This window comes from Anolis carolinensis, chromosome 1, assembly GCF_035594765.1.
Source record: "Anolis carolinensis isolate JA03-04 chromosome 1, rAnoCar3.1.pri, whole genome shotgun sequence".
Lineage (NCBI taxonomy): Eukaryota > Metazoa > Chordata > Lepidosauria > Squamata > Dactyloidae > Anolis > Anolis carolinensis.
In genome coordinates this window covers 46316129-46340882 of record NC_085841.1, presented here as the reverse complement: position 1 = coordinate 46340882, position 24754 = coordinate 46316129, and the positions used below count along the sequence as shown (strand labels likewise).

Here is a 24754-nt window from a genome sequence, read left to right as displayed (position 1 = left end):
TGAACCTGACTGATTTCAGCTGTAGGACTGGAAGTGTGCTCTGGAAAGACACACGGTATTATCCTAATCCATTGTGTCTACTCCACACTCACCAATCCTGATGATGCAAATGTAATTGTTTTCTGTTAACTCATCAAGGTTAGATGATGAGAGAATTGGGAGAATGTATAGATCTTTCTCTTTTCCTCTCCGTGCAGGAATTCTCCAGTCCCTCTTTTTATTTTTATTCCCTCCTAAACCTATGGTTAGTGTTACATTGACAGGAATGTTAGCACTAAACAAGTTATTTTATTAGATATATATTAGATATCAACCATAGAATCATAGAGTTGGAAGAGATCCCAAGGGTCATAAAATCTAATCCCCTGCCATACATGAATACACAATCAAAGCACTCCTGACAAACTATTATCAAAGAAGAGGAAACTGTACTACTTTACAAGGTAGCAAACCCGACTGACAAACAGTTCTTAGTGTGTTGTTCTTAGTGTCAGTAAGGTTTTACTAATGTTCAGGTGTAATCTCTTTTCCTGTGCTTTGAATCCATTGAATCCATCTTAATCTTAATCTCTGGAGTAGCAGAAAACAAGTTTGCTTCATCTTCAAAATGATTTATTTTCAATTATTTAAATATGGTGGCTACCATGTCACCTCTACTCCAGGCTAAATATACTCGGCTCCATAATCTATTCCTCATATGGAATATATATTAAATGTATTCAAAGCAGCTTTTATTCGAAGAGTAGAGATAAATATTTTGGCAAGTAATGTGAAAAATGTAACCCATGAATTTAACCATTTTATTTGTTGCATCCTTATTTTCAAAGATACAATGCACCATTTAAGAAAGAAATTCAGAACTGGGTATTTAAACTCAGTACTTCCAGTGACATAATTGAAGAATGGTTGATTGTGCAAAATCTATGGGTTTACCTTGAAGCTGTTTTTGTCGGTGGGGATATTGCCAAGCAATTACCTCAGGTAATTATATAATTGTACAGTTTTGTAAATATGAATCTTACAATCAAACAAACCAGCAGTTTGGCTTTAAAAATGGTTTACAATCCACATTCATGTGCCCTTTATAATTATTCTATTTAGGAAGCAAAACGTTTTCAAAACATTGACAAGTCCTGGATAAAAATAATGCAGCGAGCTCATGAGAATCCTAATGTGGTTAACTGCTGTGTTGGAGATGAGACCATGGGGCAACTGTTACCTCATTTACATGAGCAGTTGGAAGTGTGCCAGAAGTCTCTTACAGGGTATGAAATTTACAGACTTTTTCTTAAATGCATTTTCATGAGACTGAAGCAATATTTTATTTTTTAAAAGTAACTGCTTGAATTGTGGTAGTGTTGAGGTTTTAGGAGTAACTATTTGGGGATTCAGGTCTACTTATATAAGCTTGGTTTTGCTTTTTAAGAATGCCTTTTTCTTTAAATGGTTTAAAATATTCAGAATATCAATAAAATTCATTTCAGGGAAGGAAATATTACTATATTAGACTTTATAAAGAACAATCTTGCATATTTTTTATAATTAATTCTCTTCAAACAGTCAACTGCCAAGGCTAAGTTACTGCTTAAAGTATAGATGATATTTGAAGAGGAGGAAAAAAGAAAAGATATATGTCCAATAGTTATAGATCTTTCCCATAAATCTAGACATCCATATTTTATACAGTTGTGGTCTGCATTTTCCCCACATTTGATTATTTAGTCATAATAAATATACATAGACATTAGAACAAGCTTATTGGATTTAAAAGTTTAGGGTTCCTACACCCTAACCCTAAATCACATAGGAGCTGAGATTCTAGCTGAGAGATGTATTATATGTATGTATACGAGAGGGGGGAGGGTAAAAGGATAGACGAAATCCTATATTACGTTACAAATGAAATCCAATATAATACAGGCCGAGATGCAAGGTTACTTAACAGTGAATTGCTACCTACATGCTTTTGTTACCACTTGGGTGAAGCAAGTGGGACACAGTAGCTCAGTCTCACTTATCCATTACTACTTATGGAAGTTGCATAAGCAGAGTGGGAAGTCTTCCTATTCCCTTTAATTCTTTTCTACAACTAGACATATTTTGTGTCAGACTTTTCCAAATGGTGATTCATTAAGAGCTAGAGCAGCACCTAGTCCTAGGACTGCTTACAGGGTGAGAGCCTATGGTAAATGGAGGCTTGTGGGGATCAATGCAGAGGAAATATGGATTCTTAGGGTGGCCAGGAAGAGCAATCCACTACAATTGGGTTTTACCATTGCCATTCTGGTTGGATCGTGAAGGGGGGGGGGTATAACCCAATTTTAGTGGATTGCTCCTGTTATCCCAGAACGAAGCTTCATGGTAAATACAATTTCTCATTATGTATATGAGGGATAGGCCAAACCCATAAACTAGGAAAAGCCAACTAGTTGGGTGATGGTTACACATGTCTTGCAGTGGTCCTAGTGAGACCAAGAACATTATCTTTGATTGTGCTTTTCCTGCATGTCAGGGGGTTGCACTAGATGACCCATGTGGTCTCTTCAAACTTTATTATTCTATGATTCTATGATTATCATATGATTGGTATGATAAGCAGAGTGGCTATCCTGGCTTGCTCCAACAGAAACCTGAAACATATTTGCAATGCTAGACCCATTTTTACATTAATGTGTGTTAATATCCCAAGTTATCTGTAGAGAGGGTTTCTGGAGAGAACAGGTATAGACAAGAATCTGGCCAGGGTTTATAATGGGATGATAATTATGGTCCGCATTTAAACTTTGTAGTGTTTAAAAGGCTAACATTGCAATCCAGTACCCACCTGTTTGAAATTCCGTGCATACAATTGTACCATAGCAAGATTTTATAGCATAACACACTGTAAGCTTCTGTAGGCTGATATTCCCATTTCTGTTTACATCATAAGTCCAGAATAGCCATGTGCTATTGTCTTGCTATGTGTTATTAATTGTACAAGGCTGCTTTGTATCTATAACTAAAACTCCCATGTAAGTACACACAGGCCTCCAGCTTCCATTTGACAAATGGAAGCTGTGGCAAACCAAGAATGGGCAACTTCAAAGTTCCTGAACAGACTCAGAGGCGGAGTTGGAAAATCAAAAGGCAACCTGACAAAATGGCACTACTAAGAGTAATTCTCCATCTTGTGTGACTGTGGAGCAGAACAAACATATCAACATCTGTATGCTTTCCCGTAATGCCCTGCCTCATGCACAGAGGAAGAACTGCAGTTGCTGTTGCTCGTTTTTAGTTTTAAACTATTTAGCAGTTTGTGATCCCTTTATTTTATCTGTTTTAAACTTATCTATTTATGCAATGCTTTTGAAATAAATAAATAAATAAATAAATAAAATTGACAAAATTCATGTTTATGTATATTTAAAGTAATATTTTCCTTAAAACTCACCCAGCTATTTGGAAAAGAAAAGATTGCTGTTTCCTAGATTCTTTTTCATTTCTGACCCTGCTCTTCTGGAAATACTTGGACAAGCAAGTGATTCACATACTATTCAGGTATTTTCCAAATGACTCCTTTACACAATTAGAAAAACAGTTTCTACTAAGTTAAAAATAAATTTTAAATCAGCAAAAATAAAAAACCATATAACAGTTTTTGTAGATATTTAGAATTTTGTCTTTCACTTTCCCAAATTTTGTTGCACTTCTGAATGGTTCTGCAAACTAATTTATATATCAGAACAGATTATTCCTCTGCTAAAGACACTAAAATTATTTTTTTTCAAATTGTGAATTGTTTTGCAATGTATTCAGTTTTTCAAGATATTTTTCTGTATTTAGAATGGGAATGAACTCTGAGAGCAAAATCTGAGAGAATTTTTTATATGTAACCTGTAGTCCCATGCACATCTCATTGGAATCACTGGGATTTAATGCTGGACTTTATGGGCTTGCCATAGTTTGGAAGGAACAAGTTATGAATAGCATAGTTACTTGCAATGAGTAGTATTTCACAGTTATTTTAAATATACTTTTAAATGCTGGAACGTGACCATACAGACAGAAAAACTCACAGCAACCCAGTGATTCAGGCCATGAAAGCCTTCAACAATACTTTAAAATGGTTTATTCAAAGCTTGTTGACAGAATTTTTCATATTTTGTGTCATTTTGTTAGCAATCCTAAATCAATGCCATCACTTAAAAAAAAAAAGCTGACAATGCAGTAGTTCTCAGCCTGTGGATCCCCAGATGTTCTGGCCTTGAACTCCCAAAAATCCTAACAGCTGCCAAACTGGCTGGGATTTCTGGGGGTTGTAGGCCAAAACACCTGGGGACCCACAGGTTGAGAACCACTGTGATAATGCATTGGGTTCCTTTTCAAAGTATTTTAAAATAATCACATTTTAATTATTTTAATTTTTTTCTAGTGAGTGGTAGTCTCTTAAGTTGGTTATTCTAAAGACAAAGCAGAAAGAACTTTGTATCTAAGTATCAAACTCCCTCTGTTCTCTTGTAAGGTCTTAGGATCAGGACACTCTTCTATCCCAATGTGGAGGTTGTGTATGTGGGAATTCAAAATAAGAAGGCTTGCAGAGCTAGTAGAACCTATGTAGAGCTAGTAGAGCTAGTAGAACCCTTTACCTCAGACACACTTAGAATTGCTCTCTTAAATGCCATCAGAATTATTTAGATTCCTGTATTCACCCGCAAATGAGCAACATTTCATATCAGAGTTAACATGCTTTGGATTCATCTACCGATTTGAACTAATTAAAAGCGTTAAAGCAGGTCTTGGGAAATAGGTCCAAGGAGAAGGGTTTCCAGGAAAGTTTGCACATTGAATACTGAATAGTATGGTTGCACTATAAGTTCTACCTATTAATTTCCCTAAGATAGAAAATTCAAATGGCATTTGCATATACACAAATAATTTTTCAGATTGACAATTCTCATTAGTAGGGATAGCGCTCTTTTTAAAAATATCAACTATATTGTAAAAATAGTCTGAGGACAATGATAATTATATGTTTTGCCTTTATTTCTTTTTCAGCCACATTTGCCTGGTTTATCAGACAACATAAATGAAGTAGAATTTCATCCAAAGGACTATGATCGAATAATGGCAGTTATATCCAGAGAAGGAGAAAAGATTCCTGTAATAGCGAAAATTCTAAAATCTAATATAGTTAAATAATGGATGTTCAAATCAGTCTGTAGAAATTTGGATACATTAAAAAGATTTTTTGTTTTGTTTTTTCCTTTGCGGCAAAATTCTCAGGATGTAAAAGGAATATTCTTTAATTACAGTATATTTTCAGTCTACGCCCCAAAGTTGACAAAGCCTGTCTTACCTAAACTTGCCAGTAATAGTTCTGATCATTTTATCAAAACGGTGGATAAGATTGTGGGTGATACTTTCTTTTTAATTATTGTAGCTGAGAGAATATGGATTGGAAATGGAATGTATCTTAGGTGTCTAGGCTGCTGGGAAGGAAGCCTCCAAGATTAAATATGTTCTTCAACTCCCAGGATAAAGCAGACCTCATATGATCCCGAATCTTTTCCTGGATTTTGGAAATAATTGCCTGTCTTTTATTTCCTTTATTGCATTTTAACAATTCATATGCTCGTCTTTTCAAAAAATTTAGTTATTTGGCTATCTTGTTGTTCCCTTTGTTTTTTCAAGTGCCTTATCGCATGGTGGTGAAGTGCCATGCTCCTGTATTGTGTATCTTTATTTTTCATCTCATTTTTTCCTTTGTTCTGAGCTTGGTCTTGCTGAATATTCACTGGGTGATCTGAAAGGTCAAGAAGCAAACAATTAATTACTCATGTGAATACAATAGAGAGCTCAAAAATATGTTGTAGCCCCTGCCAAAGGAATCACCATTTCCCCAAGCCTTTCATCTATGCTGATTAGAAAAAAAAAACAGTTTCCAAGTATAGGCCAGCCTAGTCCATTCATGATGACTGTTGTAAACAGCCTTTACTGGAACAAGCTAATATGTCTCTCATATTCCACCCACCTTTCTGAGAATCATTTAGACAATGCAGAAGAGTTTATCACAGTGGAAGATATGGAACTCAATAACTAAGATGATACTATAGCCATAAACAGGATATGCAGAAAATATGATCTTAGTAAAAGGTGCAATCTCAGTTCACTTTTCTCATTCCACCAGATTTCTTGAGTGTCAATTATAGGCTAGAGCAGGGCTTCTTAAACTTTTTCTGCTTGAGAAAATTTGTAGGACCCCAGGTATATAGTATACAAAATAGGTATAGACGTCAAATATTTACTGATAATAAACCATAAAGAAATTGATTTTGAAACAATTCTTTGGTATACATAAAAATTTTCCATTTGTTAAAGATGAAAATCAATTTGCATACTAATGAGATGGGTGTAGTTGTTTGACTCAATAATTACTTAAATTTTGACTGAATATTTTATACTGCATGATGTACAGCATCTTATTCATTTTTCATGCCATACTGGCATGCTTGGTTTTCAGTCTCAAGTGGCAGAATGACAATGGAGGGTTTTGTGGGTCCCAGGATGCAGAGTGGGCCATGTGCCTGAAATGGACCCACACCCACCTCCCTCTTCTTCCCATCACAGTTTCAAAGACTCATATAATATTAGGCCCCTTCTACACTGCCATATAAACCAGATTATCAAAGCAGATAATCCACATAAACTGCTTTACACTGCCATATAATCCAGTTCAAAGCAGATAATCTGGATTTGATATGCCAGTGAAAAAGGGGCCTTAGAATCACAGAGTTGAAATAGACCACAATGACCATTCAAACCAACCCCCATTCTATGCAGGAACACCCAGTTGAAACATTTTCAACACATGGCATTCCAGTCTATGCTTAAAACTTTCCAGATAAGAAGACTTTACCAGACTCTAAGGAAGCACTGTCAAACAGCTCTTGCTGTCAGGAAATGCTTCCTAATGTTGAGGTGGAATCTCTTTTCCTGCAGTTTCAATCCATTACTCCATGTCCTATTCTCTAGAGTAGCACAGAACAATTCAGTTCTATTTTCAATGTGACATCCTTTCAAATACTTAATAATGACTATCACTCCCCTCTGTGCACATTATCCATATCCTCCCCCCCCAAAAAAACACCCCAATAAGTTGTATTAACCCTTCTCTTCCTGCAGAAGTTGCAGGCAGATTCTACTTGAACTTTTAATGGAAGATGACTGATTTTTTTTTTTTTACAATTTCAATTGAGTATGGTTTATGAACACAACTTAGTTTTTAATAATCAAAATTCGAAGGGAAATATTTTTGAAACTAAAAAAACTATCACAAAAATCAGCATTTTCTGCATGTTGTTGCTGAAAGGTTCATGTAAATATCTAAAAGAGCTGTTAGGTGGCATTCAGAAATCATTTACTATTGCCAAATATTTCATGATCCCAGCATATTGAGCTAATGGAATCACATTTGGGGGAGTGACCTCCAGTTTAAGAAGCTTTGGGCTAGACCACTTAGGTTGGCTACTAGAGAGTTATTGCTTTTGGTTTCTTACATACTTGCTACAGGGGAAACCTCAGACTTCCAGTTTAGTTTGCTTGCCTTCTTACCTGGACAAAGATGCAACCGATGTAAAAAAAATAACTAGTAAGGTTTTCTCAATTCATGGGTAAACGTGACTGGCTTTAAAAAATTCTACTTGAATATAATTCCTTTTTTTCAGTTGGACACGCCAGTGAATGCAAAAGGACCTGTAGAGCTCTGGCTGATGGATCTATTGAAAATGCAACAGTCATCGTTACACCGTGTAATTCAAGCAGCATTTTATCAGATTAGTGACCCAGGGTACCAGCTACTGAATTTCCTCTATCATTTCCCAGCACAGGTGAGAAGTCAGCCATTGAAATATATATTAGAATGTGAAGCTGAGAGGCTTCCTTAGTGCAGGAATGGAGAATTTGTGACTTCTCCAGTTCCCATTAGTGCTCATCAGTGGCAACTTCCCCATTTAGGAAGAACAAGAAATTAGGTACTTGGCAACTATATGTGGTGTGAGCTCTTTGAAATCAGTAGCACTTTTTTCAGGCACATGATGATATTGCTTTACATGTAGTTTATTATCTATTCCATTTTCACTTTCCCAGGCACTCAGAATCATTACATGTTTTCCTTTTCCATTTTAGTGATTGGCCATGGTCAAGCTGTAACTTTAATGGCTAACTGGGGAATTGAACCTGTGTCGCATCAGTTCGATTCAAACTGCTAACTTCTGCCCTACATCATTATCTTCTAGCAAACAGGGGAGTTATTAGGAAGACTGGTGCTGTGAAACCTGCAGTTTCCTTAGCCATGCTTTTTGAAATACTTTCAAGAATTGCTCTTTGTATTTTTCTTTTACTTCTTTATGTCATACTGAGATATAGTGAGCAGCAGCCCTGAATGCTTTCCACTGAAGTGAGGAAATATTATAAAATATTGCTGTACTTTTACAACATAGTAAAAAATACGTTTGCTAATGATCTTCCTTGAATATATTTGAATATGATTATTTTAAGGACACTTTTAAAAAGTGTGTCCTTAAAATCCCATGATTTACTCACTGCATACAAAGAAAAATCCATGGCAAAAGCTCCTTTGCTAATCACTTCAGTTAATCATTCTAAATTATGGTTTTAAATTATGGGTTCTAGGGCTATTGGTTATTAATTGAAATGCACTATAAATGTTCATATGCATTTATTATGTGTTAAATTTATAGGTTGGTCTGCTGGGAATTCAAATGCTGTGGACACATGATTCAGAAGAAGCATTAACGAATGCAAAAGATGATAGGAAAATAATGTCAATAACCAATCAGAAATTTCTGGATATTCTAAATACCCTTATTGGCCAAACAACTCATGATCTTTCCAAGTTTGATAGAGTAAAGTTTGAAACTCTCATTACCATTCATGTGCATCAGCGGGATATCTTTGATGACTTGGTAAAGCATAAACTTACATTTCTGAAATTTTCATTGTAATTCATATCCAAATGTTAGTACTGCCATTTTATTTGATCAGACTTGATCAGACTTTCAAACATTGACTGCGGGGCGATGAAATACACCTTTCTTGGTTGATTACCTGAAAGCTTAGATATTGTAGTGTTTCTCTTTATGGAGTCCAAAACTACTTTTAAATCAGGGGCACATTCTTTATTTTGCTATCCTCATAAGCATCTTTAGATAAACCCTCACCAGTAAATACTGGTAGAGAGTCCTTTTCACAATTATTGTAATCGCATTTCATAATCTCATTTCAGGTTTCAATGGTACAATATGTTCAAGGGCTGGTGCTGTAACATTTTAGGACAATCTAAAAAAAATAATATGAGTGTGAGAATATATAGAAGGACTTACTCTTGAATAAAGCCAAAACAAAACAGAAAGAACCACACTATTTTAACAATATTTTCATTTTGTATTTCTTAGTAACCAGGAAGATAAGTGTTTCTGACCAATAATCAGGGTTAAACTAGATAGGATGTGTAATCGCTCATTAGTGAATAACATGAAGGTTTTTAAATCTATTAAGGTAGTCAAGAAGTATCACTACTGTGCCACACAAGAAGGGGGAAGGCTTATTAGCACTCTGATTATTAAGTGATTACAAGGATGTCAGTAGCTCTTATATGTGGACTGAAAGGTAATGAGTGTTGGTGACTCGTAGTTGGTAGATCTTCAGGCCATCCCTAATGACAGAAGGCAAAACAGATAGACAGTCACAGTGTAGACTGAGCAGGGCCGGCCCAACACGGAGGCCACGTGAGGCTGCCGCCTCGGGCGCAGGCCCGGGGGGGCGCCGTCAGGCGCCCTGGCCCCGCCTCCCACGCTGCGTGAGAGGCGGGGTCAGGGGGAGCTGCACGGGAGGCTCCCGCGCAGCTCAGCCTCGCCGGCCTGGCCTTTTCCAGGGGGCCAGACTGCAGCAAAGGTCCTTGCAGGCCGCAATCACGGCCTGCAAGGACCTTTGCTGCAGTCTGGCCCCCTGGAAAAGGCCAGAGCGCGCTGGAAGGGAGGCAAGGCCCCGTCTGGGCGGAGCCTCGCCTCCCCGCCTGCGCACCCTGGCCCCGCCTCTCACGTTGCGTGAGAGGCGGGGCCAGGATGAGCTGCGAGGGAGGCGCGGCCAGGGTTGGCCCCGCCTTCCTCGCAGCTCAGCCTCGCCGGCCTGGCCTTTTCCAGGGGGCCAGACTGCAGCAAAGGCCCTTGCAGGCCGCAATCGCGGCCTGCAAGGACCTTTGCTGCAGTCTGGCCCCCTGGAAAAGGCCAGAGCGCGCTGGAAGGGAGGCAAGGCCCCGTCTGGGCGGAGCCTCGCCTCCCGGCCTGAGCGCCCTGGCCCCGCCTCTCACGTTGCGTGAGAGGCGGGGCCAGGATGAGCTGCGAGGGAGGCACGGCCAGGGTTGGCCCCGCCTTCCTCGCAGCTCAGCCTCGCCGGCCTGGCCTTTTCCAGGGGGCCAGACTGCAGCAAAGGCCCTTGCAGGCCGCAATCGTGGCCTGCAAGGACCTTTGCTGCAGTCTGGCCCCCTGGAAAAGGCCAGACTGGCAAGCTGAGCTGTGTGAGAGGCGGGGCCAGGGCACGGGAGGCGGGGCCCGCCGGCAGGGCGCAGGAGGCGGGGGGCGCAATTTCCCCTCCCCGCTTTATATAAAAAAATATGTCCGGCCGGCCCTGAGACTGAGCATTACATGAACAACCCACAAATAGAATGGAAACTTTCACTTAGGGCAATGGTTCTCAATCTGTTGGTCTCCAGGTGTTTTGGCCTACAACTCCCAGAAATCTCAGCCAGTTTACCAGCTGTTAATATTTCTGGGAGCTGAAGGCCAAAGTATCTGGGGATCCACAGGCTGAAAACCACTGACTAAGGGTTTCAACAAAATCAATATGATTGTATCGTCCTAACTATACTTAAAGGTCATGTGTTGCACAACCTTAAGAAGTCCTGATTTGACACGGACAGTCCCCAATTAATCCTTTGTTGTTCCACTTTTTTCCAATTGTTTTCAAAATGCCCCAGTTTTACTTCTCTCCTCCCAGGTCCCACCTTTGTCCTCAGCTGATTTGATTTACTGCAAACTGAGTTCAAAACAGAAAAGCAGTATTCACTCAGATAACTCAGCAGCGCAGGAAGAGGAAAGGAAGTGGAGAGAATTTTGTTCTTCCCAAACTAGCCTCATCCAAAAGCAAACAGCTTCAGTCTCTCCTAGTTTATTTCTTCTCCCTCATTAATAACTTTTTACATCTTGACCACATTTTGATATTGCTCAGCCATGCTTTTTGTTTTCATCCATGAAGTGCTGAAAGGGTGTATATAGGAAAACAAAGTCAAAAGCAGCAAACTTTAGCTCATTGATTAACTAAATAAAAATAAAATGGATTAAGATATTAATAGTAAATTATATGTATCAAATATTACCCCAGTAATCTAAGAAACAATATTAATTGATACAGATTAGGAAAGTCTGCAATGCTTGCTGTTAGTAGGACTAAACAGATGGGATGAAATGTTGTAATATATGGAGCAAAGCTTTACATTAATCACATCATGAATGATAGTTCTGTAAAGTTTTGATAATATACATGTGTCTTTCTTTTTTAAGGTTAAAATGCATATCAAATCAGTCACTGATTTTGAGTGGTTAAAGCAGAGCAGATTTTATTTTAAGGAAGATACTGATCAGACACTGGTATCTATTACTGATGTTGATTTTGTTTATCAAAATGAATTTCTGGGATGCACAGATCGTCTGGTCATTACACCTTTGACTGACAGGTGAGAAGAGTGGATTTATTAAATAATATACCTGCCTTCAAGAATTGTAGTACTCTGAACTTGTGGGCTAGCTCTGCGCTTAACCCTTCTTCTGAATGCATTGACGTTCTGCATTGCTTGCTAAGTTTGATGAGAAACTTGTGTAAGATAAAAATTAAAAATTAAAAAATTACGCAAAACTATATTGCATTTATAGTCTCCAAAATGTGTATATATTTTATATTGAAACTATTTTAATTTGCATTTACAGGTGTTATATTACTTTAGCACAAGCTTTGGGAATGAACATGGGAGGAGCTCCAGCGGGACCTGCTGGCACTGGTAAAACAGAAACCACAAAAGACATGGGGAAAGCATTGGGAAAATATGTAGTAGTATTTAACTGCTCAGATCAAATGGATTTCAGAGGATTAGGCCGAATTTTTAAAGGTAAGATTTGACATAGTGAAAATGGATAACTACATGAACAGCACTCAATATAATAATCATTATCATAACCATAATTTGTTACCTGACTCCCCTTTCAGCTCAAGATGAGGGACAACATTAGATACATCTATAAAAGCACATATTAAAACATAGAATACAACCATAAAAGCATCTTATCAAAACATACACATATTAAAATAGGTAGAACAAAAGTTGAAAGACAATAAACATAGACTGTGATATTAAAATTCATAGTTAAAATTGTCTGGGCAGACCTACCAGTGTTTGGAGTGGATTGTATGGCAGAAGGTGAGCTTGTAGATAACATGGATCCAAACCATATTATTTCCAGATGTTCCTGTACCTAGTCTGGCTGCTGTGTTTTGAAATAATTGGAGTTTCCAAACTTAGCCCAGATGTAACCCAATGTAAACCACATTGCAGAAGTCCAACCATGAGGTTACAATATTAAGCAAGGGTCTGCAACCTTTTGAAAAACGTGAAGGGGCTATTTAAAGGGCTATAAAGAAGCAGTGTTTTATACATGTGTGAACATAACCAGTTGTACACAAAGGAATTTGCTTTTGAGTAAATATGCATATTGGATTAGATTCCCAATGTTAAGGAAGAAAACAGAACTAAAATAATACTTTTTATGGAAGACTAAGATGAGAACTGTAATTATAGTTTATAACATTATATAAGAAACCGCCAAATGCCAAATGAGATTGTATTTGAAGTATATGATGCTATGCTTCACCAAATGCTTATATGAAGTGAGCTTTTCTCATAATTGGAAATGTAGTATCGCATCATGACTAAGGGAAAGTTCATTTTGAAATGGCCATATCCTTTGTGTTTGTGCTTAATAGATAAGAAAGAGAATATTACAGTGCCATGGGGGAAAAACAAAAAGAAAGCTGTAGCTGAAAAAAAGGAGAGCACAGCACTGTACACTTAATTAACAGTGAAAGCTTACTAATTAAAGAACCTACTGCCATGGCTTTGGGTCTTAGACTGCTTTTTTGTAAAACCTAGCTGGATCCTAGTCCTATTGAACTCCATTAACTATCTAACTAGACATGCAGTGGATTGTACTATTAAATATCCAAAGTTCATGCATGATATTAGCTTTACTGCAAACAAAATAGAATTGTATGTAATGACTCTACTGTTCATGCTATACCTTTTGCTTCTCTGAGATATATGATGCCCACAGAGAGGTGTCTAGTAATTCTTAGGAAGTCAGGGCTCCACATGAAGGCTGAAACATTTGAAATGAGTGTGCATATAAAACAGACACTTGAAATATGAGATGGAAATGTAATGTTTTTGCCTAACAATTATTCTTATATTCCCCTATATATGGAGATCACTGGGGTGGCCATCTAGACCATAGTTTTCCAAACATTTCATGTTGGTGGCACACGTTTTAGCCATGCATCATTTTACTAGCAAATCGGAGCTTATAACCAATCCCTTATAAGAGATATTAATGGCAATAGCAAAATGTATATGGACGGTTGGACACAACATATCATATATATTGTCATATATATATATATATATATATATATATATATATATATATAGTAGAGTCTCACTTATCCAACACTCACTTATCCAACGTTCTGGATTATCCAACACATTTTTGTAGTCAATGTTTTCAATACATTGTGATATTTTGGTGCTAAATTCATAAATACGGCAATTACTACATAGCATTACTGCGTATTGAACTACTTTTTCTGTCAAATTTGTTGTATAACATGATGTTTTGGGGCTTAATTTGTAAAATCATTACCTAATGTGATGTTTAATAGGCTTTTCCTTAATCCCTCCTTATTATCCAACATATTTGCTTATCTAACGTTCTGCTGGCCCGTTTATGTTGGATAATTGAGACTCTACTGTATATATATATATGGACTGTGCAAAAATTTTGTAACTTGTCATAAGCCAGAACAAATTCATTAGATTCATACTTACAACGCAAATTTCACCCCAATAGCTCTAAAAATGAGGGATAAAGGATCCCTGGAAGTCCTCTCATGCACACAATTACTTTAACAAAATAGTAACGAAATTTCATTACTATCATAATAGTAATAAAATTTGTACTAACAATACTTTAGAAACACTTTAGAAAAACTATAGAAACAAAACACCAGTACCTCCTAATGACTTTTGAAATATTTTGTATTGATTGCACAGCCTATATATATATAGAGACTCAGATTTCTCATTACGTTCACCTGACACACCTGCACACTGCATCTAACACACAGTTTGGAAAAGCTCTGCTTGAGACCTAATTTATTTTCAGAGGCTTTCATATGAATGGTACACATTCCTATGGACCTTGTAAAATTGTTTTTTGCATGTAAATAAAATGTATATTTATTTTCTTTATGTGCATCACCTTTCCATCTCTACAGGAGGAATATAACAAATATTTATCTCATCGTGGATAAAAGAGAAATTTCTACATGTTGAGGCAGCCCACTAAATAAATAAATAAATAATAATAATAATAATAAAACTTTATTTATACCCCGCCACCATCTCCCCAAAGGGACTTGGGGCGGCTTACATGGGGCCCTGCCCAGGGCAATACAATATAACACAACATAAAAACAACATATAATACAATTAACCAATACAATTGATAAAATATACAGTACAACACAGAATCAAGAAAGCAATCTAACAGGGGCGAGCCGCATGAACACTAAGTTAAAAACTTGGGGTGAGAAAGGGATCAAAATAAAAACCTCGGGGGACAGGGACATCAGATAATGAAACAGTCTAGAGGATAAATGTTGAGGGGAGTAACAAAAGAACAGTTACTCTCCGAAGGCACATCGGAATAGCCATGTTTTTAAATCTTTCCTAAAGGCTAAAAGAGTGGGGGCTTGCCTAATTTCACTGGGCAGTGAATTCCACAAACGGGGGGCCACAGCAGCAAAGGCCCTCTCCCTTGTTCCCACAAGGCGGGCCTGAGATATAGGCAGCGGTGACAGGAGAGCCTCCCCTGATGAACGGAGGGATCGGGCAGGTTTATGGTAGGAGATACGGTCACGAAGGTAGGTGGGTCCCAAACCGTTTAGGGCTTTATAAATGATGGTCTGCACCTTGAATTGGGACCAGAAGGTGAACGGCAGCCAGTGGAGCTCCTTAAACAGGGGAGTAGATCTCTCTCTGTAACTCTCTCCCGTTATTAATCTGGCAGCCGAGCACTGGACCAATTGTAATTTCCAGGCCGTCTTCAAGGGAAGCCCCACGTAGAGCGCATTACAGTAGTCCAGCCTAGAGGTGACTAAGGCATGGACCACCGTGGTCAAGTCAGACTTCACGAGGTATGGTCGCAGTTGGCGCACAAGTTTGAGTTGTGCGAAAGCCCTCCCAGCCACCGCCGACATCTGTGCATCAAGCGTCAGCGCTGAGTCCAGGAGGACCCCCAAACTGCGGACCTGTGATTTCAGGGGGAGTGCAACCCCGTCCAGCACAGGCTGCCACCCAATACCCCGATCAGACGGGCGACTTACCAGGAGGGCCTCTGTCTTGTCAGGATTGATCCTCAGCTTGTTCCTCCTCATCCAGTCCGCCACAGCGGCCAGGCACTGGTTCAGCATCCAAGGGGCTTCCTTGGAATTAGATGGAAACGAGTAGTGGATCTGTGTGTCATCTGCGTAGAGATGGCAACACCCTCCAAAACTCCGGATGATCTCTCCTAGCGGTTTCATGTAGATGTTAAATAGCATGGGGGATAAGATAGACTCTTGCGGGACCCCACAGGTCAATGGCCAGGGGTCCGAGCAGGTATCCCCCAGCTTCACCATCTGGGAACGACCCTCCAGGAAGGACTGGAGCCACTGCAGAACCATGCCACCAAGCCCCATCCCGGAGAGCCTCCCCAGAAGGATACCATGGTCGATGGTATCGAAAACCGCTGAGATGTCCAAGAGAACCAGCAGGGTCACACTCCCCCTGTCCAGCTCCCTGCGGAGGTCATCCACCAAGGCGACCAAAGCTGTCTCGGTGCTGTGCCCAGGCCTGAAGCCCGACTGCGAGCGGTCCAGAAAATCTGTGTCATCGAGGAATTCCTGGAGCTGCGTGGCAATCACCCGCTCCAGAACCTTGCCCAAAAACGGGAGGTTGGAAATTGGTCTGTAGTTGTTACATACAGATGGGTCTAATGTGGTCTTTTTTAGTAGCGGTTTTACTACCGCCTGCTTAAAGCAGGATGGAACTAACCCCTGACCCAAGGAGGCATTTATTATAGCCACAAACCAATCCAACAACCCCTCTTTGGCTAGCTTAACCAGCCAAGAGGGACAAGGATCCAGAGCACAAGTGGTCGCCCTCACAGACCCAAGAATCCCCTCCACGTCATCAGGAAGAACAAGTCGGAAAGAATCCCACAAAATCGGACAGACAGGTACCTCGGTCATCTCCGCTGGAACTACAATTAAGCTGGAGTCCAACTCATGGCGTATCTGAGCAACTTTGCCTGCAAAGTGGTGCGCGAAATCGCTGCACCGCGTTGCCAAGTCATCAGGAAGCCCCTGGGCCTCAGGAGGCCGCAGGAGCTCCCCAGCAACTCGGAACAACTCTGATGGCCTATTGACCGCAGACGCTATGCAGGCAGTCGTGAAAGCTTTCCTGGCTGCTCGCAAAGCCACGGAGTAAGCCTTAATAGCGGCTTTAGCCCGTGCTTGGTCAGACACCTCCCGAGATTTCCTCCAGATGCACTCTAGTCCCCTCCTCGCACGCTTCATCACAGCCAGCTCCTCAGTGAACCAAGGAGTCGACGCGACTCTACGCAGTGAGAGGGGACGTTCGGGAGTGATCGTGTCCAGTGCCCTTGTCAGCTCACTATTATAGCAATCAGCCAGGACATCGACAGGATCGCCAGTCTCCAGAACAGGAAGATCCCCAAGAGACCTCAGAAGTCCATCCGGATCCATCAGCTTCCTGGGGCGGACCATCTTAATGGGTCCACCACCCCTGCGGAGGTTAGAAGGCACGGCAAAACTTAAACAGATCAGATAAATTATCACTCATTAATTGAGAATGATAAATCAATGCAGTTTGGGGTCCATTGTTCTATATATGAGAAACTCTGAGCAAACTCTTGTTTCACCACAAACATATATTTTACACAAAATACAGTGCTTTTTGTACAAACCTGTTCCCCTACAAAAGAAATGTGGCTCCCAACTCAACAATGCATTCAAACTGAAAGCATATTCTTTGTGTGAATATATTTATGTGTGTACACAAGAAATATGTTAACTAGGGAAAGTGCATAAAATATATACGTTTTCATGCTGGACTTCTTTGAACCTTTTTTGGGCATAAATTGACATAACCACGGTCAAAACAGATTTGCAGCTAGGGAAATGAGAAATCTGGTGAAACAGGATTAAAAGATTCACTCATTTCTATCTGTTAATAAATAATTATCCCACTGCCAGATTACTTTTATAATACCATCAGCATAATAACCAGAAACAGACTAGAATTTTTCTTCTTTGGCTATAGTTCTGGAGGAATATGGTGCTGAGATGTAAAAAGATATAATCAAGAACAATCGCTTTCTTTTTTTAGGTCTTGCACAGTCTGGCTCTTGGGGATGTTTTGATGAATTTAACCGAATTGAATTACCGGTGTTGTCTGTAGCAGCTCAACAAATTTATATCATTTTGACAGCAAGAAAAGAAAGGAAAAAACAATTCATATTTTCTGATGGAGATACTGTAGATTTAAGCCCAGAGTTTGGAATTTTTCTAACAATGGTATATTTATTAAGATAAAGTTTATAGTTTTTAAATTTAATTAATTTAATTTTTATGTATATAGTGCACTTGAAAATAAATGACATGGATGCTTGATTACTTTGTTTACCAATATATTTGCAAACATTACATAGTTATGAAGATTTCACCATTAATACTCAGAATCCTCTTGCCAGACTTTAGTGAGTAGTGGTGCTGGCTAGGGGATTTTTGGAGTTGTAGCTTAAAAAACCAAGTCTTCCTAATTCTGTTTGTTTTTCTTTTTGCACAGTTAAGCTAATTGAAGCTCAATCTCCTCTGAAAGTTTTTAAGGGGAGGCTTGATGGCTATGTGTTGGGAGTGCTTTGATAGTTTTTTCCTGCATGGCAGGGGGTTCAGCTTAGAGTCTCTTCTAACTCTATGATTCTCTTCTAAATACTTTGACTGACACTATAATAAATTATTTTTTCTAGAATCCTGGGTATGCTGGACGCCAGGAATTGCCAGAAAACCTAAAGATTCAGTTTAGAACCGTTGCAATGATGGTGCCAGATAGACAGGTACATTTAATCAACATGCCATTATTCCATAGTCAGATTTATCAACACTTGTGAAGCATGTCCATTTCAGAAAAAAGGAAGATGGGAAAAGGGAATGTGTTGGAGTATAGCTTTGGAGGGACAAATCAAAGTTTTGCCCCAGATTAGAATGCTGCACCTCCATTATTATTATTTTCAGTTTCCAAATTTCTAGCACTGCAATAACTTAAAAATTTCAGTTGAGCATTTAGACATGTAATGTAAGCATCTGAGGAAAAGGGCAAAGTTACTCAGGAAATGTGAACATAGCAAATATGGATTAGCATCAGTCTCTCTCTTTCAGCAATACTAGACTTCTGGGGACTGAAAGAAATAGAGGAAAGATAGAATTTTTATCTATGACCTCATTTGCCTCCCCCAATTAAACCTCCAGAACAGAGGAAGTACAAAAGATAGGAACATTGATTAGGCATACACGGAAATGTAAGCTGAACATTTCCAAGGATTCATTTTCTTGAAGTTGGCGTCTACAAAATGCCATTTAACTTATAAATAAAGCATTAAGATCCTCTGACTATTGAGGATAGTCATAGATGATTTACGTTTCCAGATTTGGAGTATAAAGCTTTTTGTAACTATAAAGGCATTCAGTATTCACTCATGTCGAATTCTAGTTTGAGTCTTTATTACAGGGATATTCTGTTTGCTTTCACTGCAGAATCTTTTCTCAAGGTTATTAATCTGTAATATTGTACTCTTTCAGATAATAATGAGAGTGAAACTTGCCAGCTGTGGCTTTATTGATAATGTCGTCTTGGCTCAAAAGTTCTTTGTTCTTTATAAACTTTGTGAGGAGCAGCTCACCAAACAGGTATTATAGCAGTACCCTTGATAGCTTTGGCAGAAGAGATAATAGCTCATAAGAACCAGCAAGAATAGAACCCTTTAATTATACAGGTCAAAATGAAGGCCTGTCTTAGAAACATGAGGGCTAGGATCCGTTTCTAGCTAAACACTATGAACAGATGATTTTGCAAAGTATTCCTGTAGACATAAAGGTAAATGTCAAGATGTAAATAGTGTGTCTTATTTATTTATTTATTTATTTATTTCCATCATTTCTATCCTACCCTTCTCACCTGAAGGGACTCAGGGCGGCTTACAAAACTGGCAGAATTCGATGCCAATACACAACAATACAAAAGAATAAAACATAAGAAGTTAAATACAGATTTAAAATAATACAAAATACTTGAGACATTCATCCACAAAACCTTGTACATAAACCTTAGTCCAGACCGAGTCGAAGCCAACAAAACTTATACTTTGAATGCTTTCTCCCATAGCCAGGTCTTCACTTTTTTTCTAAAACTCAAAAGGGATGTAGCCTGCCGGATGTCACTAGGGAGGGAGTTCCACAGCCAAGGAGCCAGCACTGAGAAGGCCCTCTCTATTATTGCCTTGCAGACCGACAGCGGGCTTACATCCTGATTTCACCATCATCTGTAGATATTAAGTTTAATTCTTTGTTACTTTATAGTAGGTAAAGGTAACGGTTTTCCCCTGATATTAAATCTAGTCATGTCTAACTCTGGAAGATGGTGGTCATCTCCATTTCTGTAGACTACTCCAAGGTCATGTTGCCGGCATGACTGCATGGAGTGCCATTACCTTCCTGCCAGAGTGGTAACTAGTGATCTACTTACATTTGCATATTTTTGAACTGCTAGGTTGGCAGAACCTGGGGCTAACAGCGGGAGCTCACCCCGCTCCCCGGATTCGAACCGCCGACCTTTCAGCAGCTCAGCAGTTTAACCCACTGCACCACCAAAGGCTCCTGTCACTGTATACATTTCCTTTTATGGTGCTGGAAAGTACTTGATAAAGGATAAGTAAATACGTATTTGAGTAAAAGTAATAGATAGATAGACAGATAGATATCGATGCTTTGATAGTATAAATAACTTTAATGTTAATTTCCATGGCTCACCATTCTGAGCATGTAAGTACTAAAATAATACTTCGAGAGTAAACACATTACTGACTTAATTGTTTATTTTGCTGTTTTCTTTTTTAGGTTCATTATGACTTTGGGTTGAGAAATATTCTTTCAGTTTTGAGAACTCTTGGATCTCAGAAGAGAGCAAGGCCAGATGACAGTGAATTGAGTACTGTCATGAGAGGGCTAAGGGACATGAACCTCTCTAAACTTGTAAGTCTAACCATTTAAAATTTCAGTGGGTGGAATGGGAGGGTACAGTAACTGTTTTTTTCTGGAGAGCTGTTGGTTCAAAATGTATTTTCTAATAAAAATATTTAGACATCTGAAAATTAATTTTAAGTGTTTAGACATGGAACATATCTATTTGTTGTATGTTACAAAAATGGAATCATGGTTTGTTCATGGTACAATCCTAAACCAAAAGGCAAGCATGACATTCACAAATGACAAATGTTAGATTTTTGAAAATGAACACATTTTCATTTTAAATACTTCTTAATGCATATTTTTCAGGTAGATGAGGATGAACCCCTCTTCCTTAGTCTTATCAATGACCTCTTTCCAGGACTGGTGTTGGACAGTAATACATATGTTGACCTTCAAGCGGCTGTTGCAAATCAAGTTGAGGAAGCAGGATTAATTAATCATCCACCTTGGAATCTTAAGCTTGTGCAGGTACAACATAGTACACCATCATGTTTCATGTTGGGAAAAAAACAAAAATAAGCTGGAAAAATAATTATACAAATACTTTACACAAAAAAGAAATTACATGGAATGGGTGGGTGGTATTTTACAAACTCATACTCAGCCTTGAAAAATAATGCTTGATCTGCTTCTGGGTAATACACAGCCATATGAACACTATGAAATAGGTAACATGCTTCCATTATTTTGGGGAGTAGGGGTAGTGTCCACGGGAATGTAAGAAAACTTTATTAAAAGAGGGGTATTTTTTTTTTAAAAAAATTAGCCTATTGGAAACTCACAGCAAATGCCTTTCTTTAAAAATATGATTCATCATTACTATCCCTTTGTCAACCTGAAGCCTAATGCAGTCAGAGCCCATCAAGTGGATTCTCACATAGCCAAGGCCAGAACAAGTTGCTAGTGCCAAAAATATTTTATGGAAATCAATGATGCTTAAATGGATATAGATGATGGGTTACAGCAAAAATAATAAGCTGTCATACCATACTACCTTTTGTGAGGGTTTCTGATTCATACTGGAGCAATACTTACAATGTTGTACCCCACCTTGAACCACAAGAAGAGGCAGGATTTTATTGTTGTTGTTGTTGTTGTTGTTGTTGTTATTATTATTATTATTTTATTATGACACAGCAAACAAGATAGATATGCTGGATTTCATATCACAAAATCACAAGTCGAACACTTCCCAAGTGTCTAGGACTGTGTGATGTATTTTCAGATGATGCGTGCCCTTTGCAGGGTGGCCTTTTGCAGTTGGCAGATCGTAATTTTGTCAATGTCTATTGTTTCCAAATGCCGGCTGAGATCTTTTGGCACGGCACCCAATGTTCATCATTCTTTTGCCCTTGAAGAGTTCCTCAAGAACAACGGACCTATAGTAGAATTGCCAGGTGAAAAATAGAATGAGCACCTGTATCTTTAATGGTTGTGCAGAAAAGGAATTTCAGGGGGAGTGAGCTTGTATGACAAGCAGCACCTGCTGAAATGCCCTCTTCTGCAGCACTTTTATACAATCTGTACTATCTTTCACCTGTATGAACTGGTTTGACATTAATCATTTCAATTTTTGGAAAAAACAAAAAAAGGGATCTTAACAACTATCTGGTGTGCTTAAGTGATTTCAACGGGTTTAATTTGAATGCAAAATACATGTATTTTCCTGGCACAGTGGTCCATCCCCTATTTAGGTTCATGCTGTTGATTTCCATTTTTCAGGTATGCTTCATCTATATTTATAGTCAAAGCAAATTAGGAGACAAAGCTGTGTGTTTTGATAGATGGTCACTTGCTTTATTTTAAAAAGTCCAATGCATTTTGGCTACTAACAGAGCTAACTGTATTCAGGGAGCCAATTTTTATACAGTACAGAATTTTTTGGAGATGCATAATTCAATCTACATTTAAATTGCTCAATTAAGCAATAAATTATTCCTTTATCCCATGGAGCAGGAAAGAGGCTGCATCTAGCGATTCTGCCCTCTTTTTTAAAAACTTGCAACATCTGAAACCACCGTACGCATGTGCAGTCAGCTCTTTGTATCCACTGGGATTTGGTTCCAGAACCCCCAGTGGATACCAAAATTCATGGATGCTCAAATCTGTTTATGCACAGTGGCAGAGGAAAATAGCATCTCTTCTAAAAAATGGGAAATTTAAAGTTTGCTTTTTGTATATGTATATTAAAATATTTTAAAACCATGAATTGTTAAATCTGGTTAACTGACTTCTGGTTACCTGACCCACCGTATTATCCAACGTGCTTGCTGCAGGGACGAGACTCATCCCTTCAGCAAGCACACGGCTTAGGGAAGCCCGGTGCGTGTTGCTGCCTAGCAACATGCACCGGGCTTCCCTAAACCAGGCGCTTGCAGAAGGGAAGAGCCTCCTCCTTTCCACAAGCACCTGGCAGTGCTGTGGAGAAGCCCTGGCCATGTTGCTAGGCAGCAAGGTGGCCTGGGCTTCCCTAAACCGGGCGCTTGTGGAAGGGACGAAGCTCTTCCCTTCCACAAGCACCCGGCTTACCGGGAGGGATAATAGGGTCTCCCTATTATCCAACAGTTCCGGTTATCCAGCATTCGGTCCTCCCTTGGATAACCAGAACTCTACTGTAATAATTAGCAGAAGAGAAAAATGGCAAAAGAAGGCTCTCCATGGACAGTTCCTGGGAAAAACTGAGAGCAAAATTGACAAGGAAAAAACATGGATGTGGCTCACAAATAGAACTTTGAAAAAGGAGACTGAGGACTTGATTCTTGCAGCCCAAGAACACACAATTAGAACAAATGCCATCAAAGCCAAGATTGAAAAGTCGACCACAGATCTCAAATGTAGACTCTGCAAGGAAGCAGACGAAGTGATGGATCACATCCTCAGTTGCTGCAAGAAGATTGCGCAGACAGACTACAAGCAGAGGCATAATACCATTGCTCAAATGATTCATTTGCCACAAATATATAATTTCGTGGCTCTCAGATGTTGGATTAAAATCCTCAGGAGTTCCAGCTATCATAGCCAATAGTGGGAAATGGTGGATGTTCAACAATTCCTGGAGTACCATATAATTCCTATGTCCGATATACTGAAAAATAAATGGATAGCCAATCTATATATATAAAAGAGTGATGGCATCAGGGCAGCGGACAAAACAAGAAAACTACAGGCCCCCCAACCTCAAAATTTGACCACACAACCCATCATCCGCGCCTCTAGGTTGTTACAACAAAAAGAAAAGAAAAATAAAGTCCTAATTAGAGGGAGAGGAATAATTGTTTTTATCCAATTGCTGCCAGTTAGAAGGCTAAGCTCCGCCCACTTGGTCTCCTAGCAATCAACTCAGCCCAGGGGACAGGCAGAGTTAGGCTTCATTTAGGCCTCTTCCACAGATTATCTAATTTGCACTGGATTATATGGCAGTGTAGAATCAAGGTCTTTCCACACAGCTATATAACCCATTTAGAATCTTATATTATCTGCTTTGAACTGGATTATCTTGATTCCACACTGCCATGTAATCCAGCCTTCCAAGCAGCAATCCTATTCCTTTGTATTCCAGCTCATCAAACAAGGATTCCCATAAGAAGAAAATGGCCAGGCTTTGCGGCTGCAAGGCTATTCACTGCTATTCCACCTGGCCAACAAAGCATTCACATAAGCCACAGCAACGCGTGGCTGGGCACAGCTAGTAGTATATAAATTTCATAAAACATATTCAAAGAGTTAATCTTACTTTATTTTCCCTGGTAACTGGTTGTTGTCAAGACCAGGCCCTGCTCCTGTATTTCAAGGCCCTGTCCAGAGGTATTATGTTCTATAGAAACAATCTGAATAAGATTACAGTGTTCCCTCACTTTATCGCGGGGGTTACCAACAATAAGTGAAAATCTGCGAAGTAAGGGCACTATGTTCTATGTGTGGAGGGGAGCAAACCACAGACCACCTTCTACAATGCAGTCTGTACTTTATTTTAGCAGTTACAATATACAGTACACTGGCAGAGAAGAAG

At 39.1% G+C, this 24754-nt stretch overlaps 2 protein-coding genes across 2 annotated transcripts in view; one reads left to right on the top strand and one right to left on the bottom strand.

Moving 5' to 3' along the window:
- dnah8 (dynein axonemal heavy chain 8) overlaps nt 1-24754 on the top strand; it is a 171759-nt gene that overhangs the window by 59170 nt on the left and 87835 nt on the right. Inside the window, exons 34-46 of the mRNA XM_062973653.1 lie at nt 828-981; nt 1102-1265; nt 3435-3537; nt 5035-5139; nt 7704-7865; nt 8739-8963; nt 11616-11788; nt 12039-12217; nt 17831-18018; nt 18471-18557; nt 19300-19407; nt 20614-20748; nt 21052-21213. Coding sequence (XP_062829723.1) covers nt 828-981; nt 1102-1265; nt 3435-3537; nt 5035-5139; nt 7704-7865; nt 8739-8963; nt 11616-11788; nt 12039-12217; nt 17831-18018; nt 18471-18557; nt 19300-19407; nt 20614-20748; nt 21052-21213 — 1945 coding nt within the window. The remainder of the gene's footprint in view (nt 1-827; nt 982-1101; nt 1266-3434; nt 3538-5034; nt 5140-7703; nt 7866-8738; nt 8964-11615; nt 11789-12038; nt 12218-17830; nt 18019-18470; nt 18558-19299; nt 19408-20613; nt 20749-21051; nt 21214-24754) is intronic.
- The window catches only part of btbd9 (BTB domain containing 9), a 376867-nt gene that overhangs the window by 304126 nt on the left and 47987 nt on the right, over nt 1-24754 (bottom strand). The window lies entirely within an intron of this gene.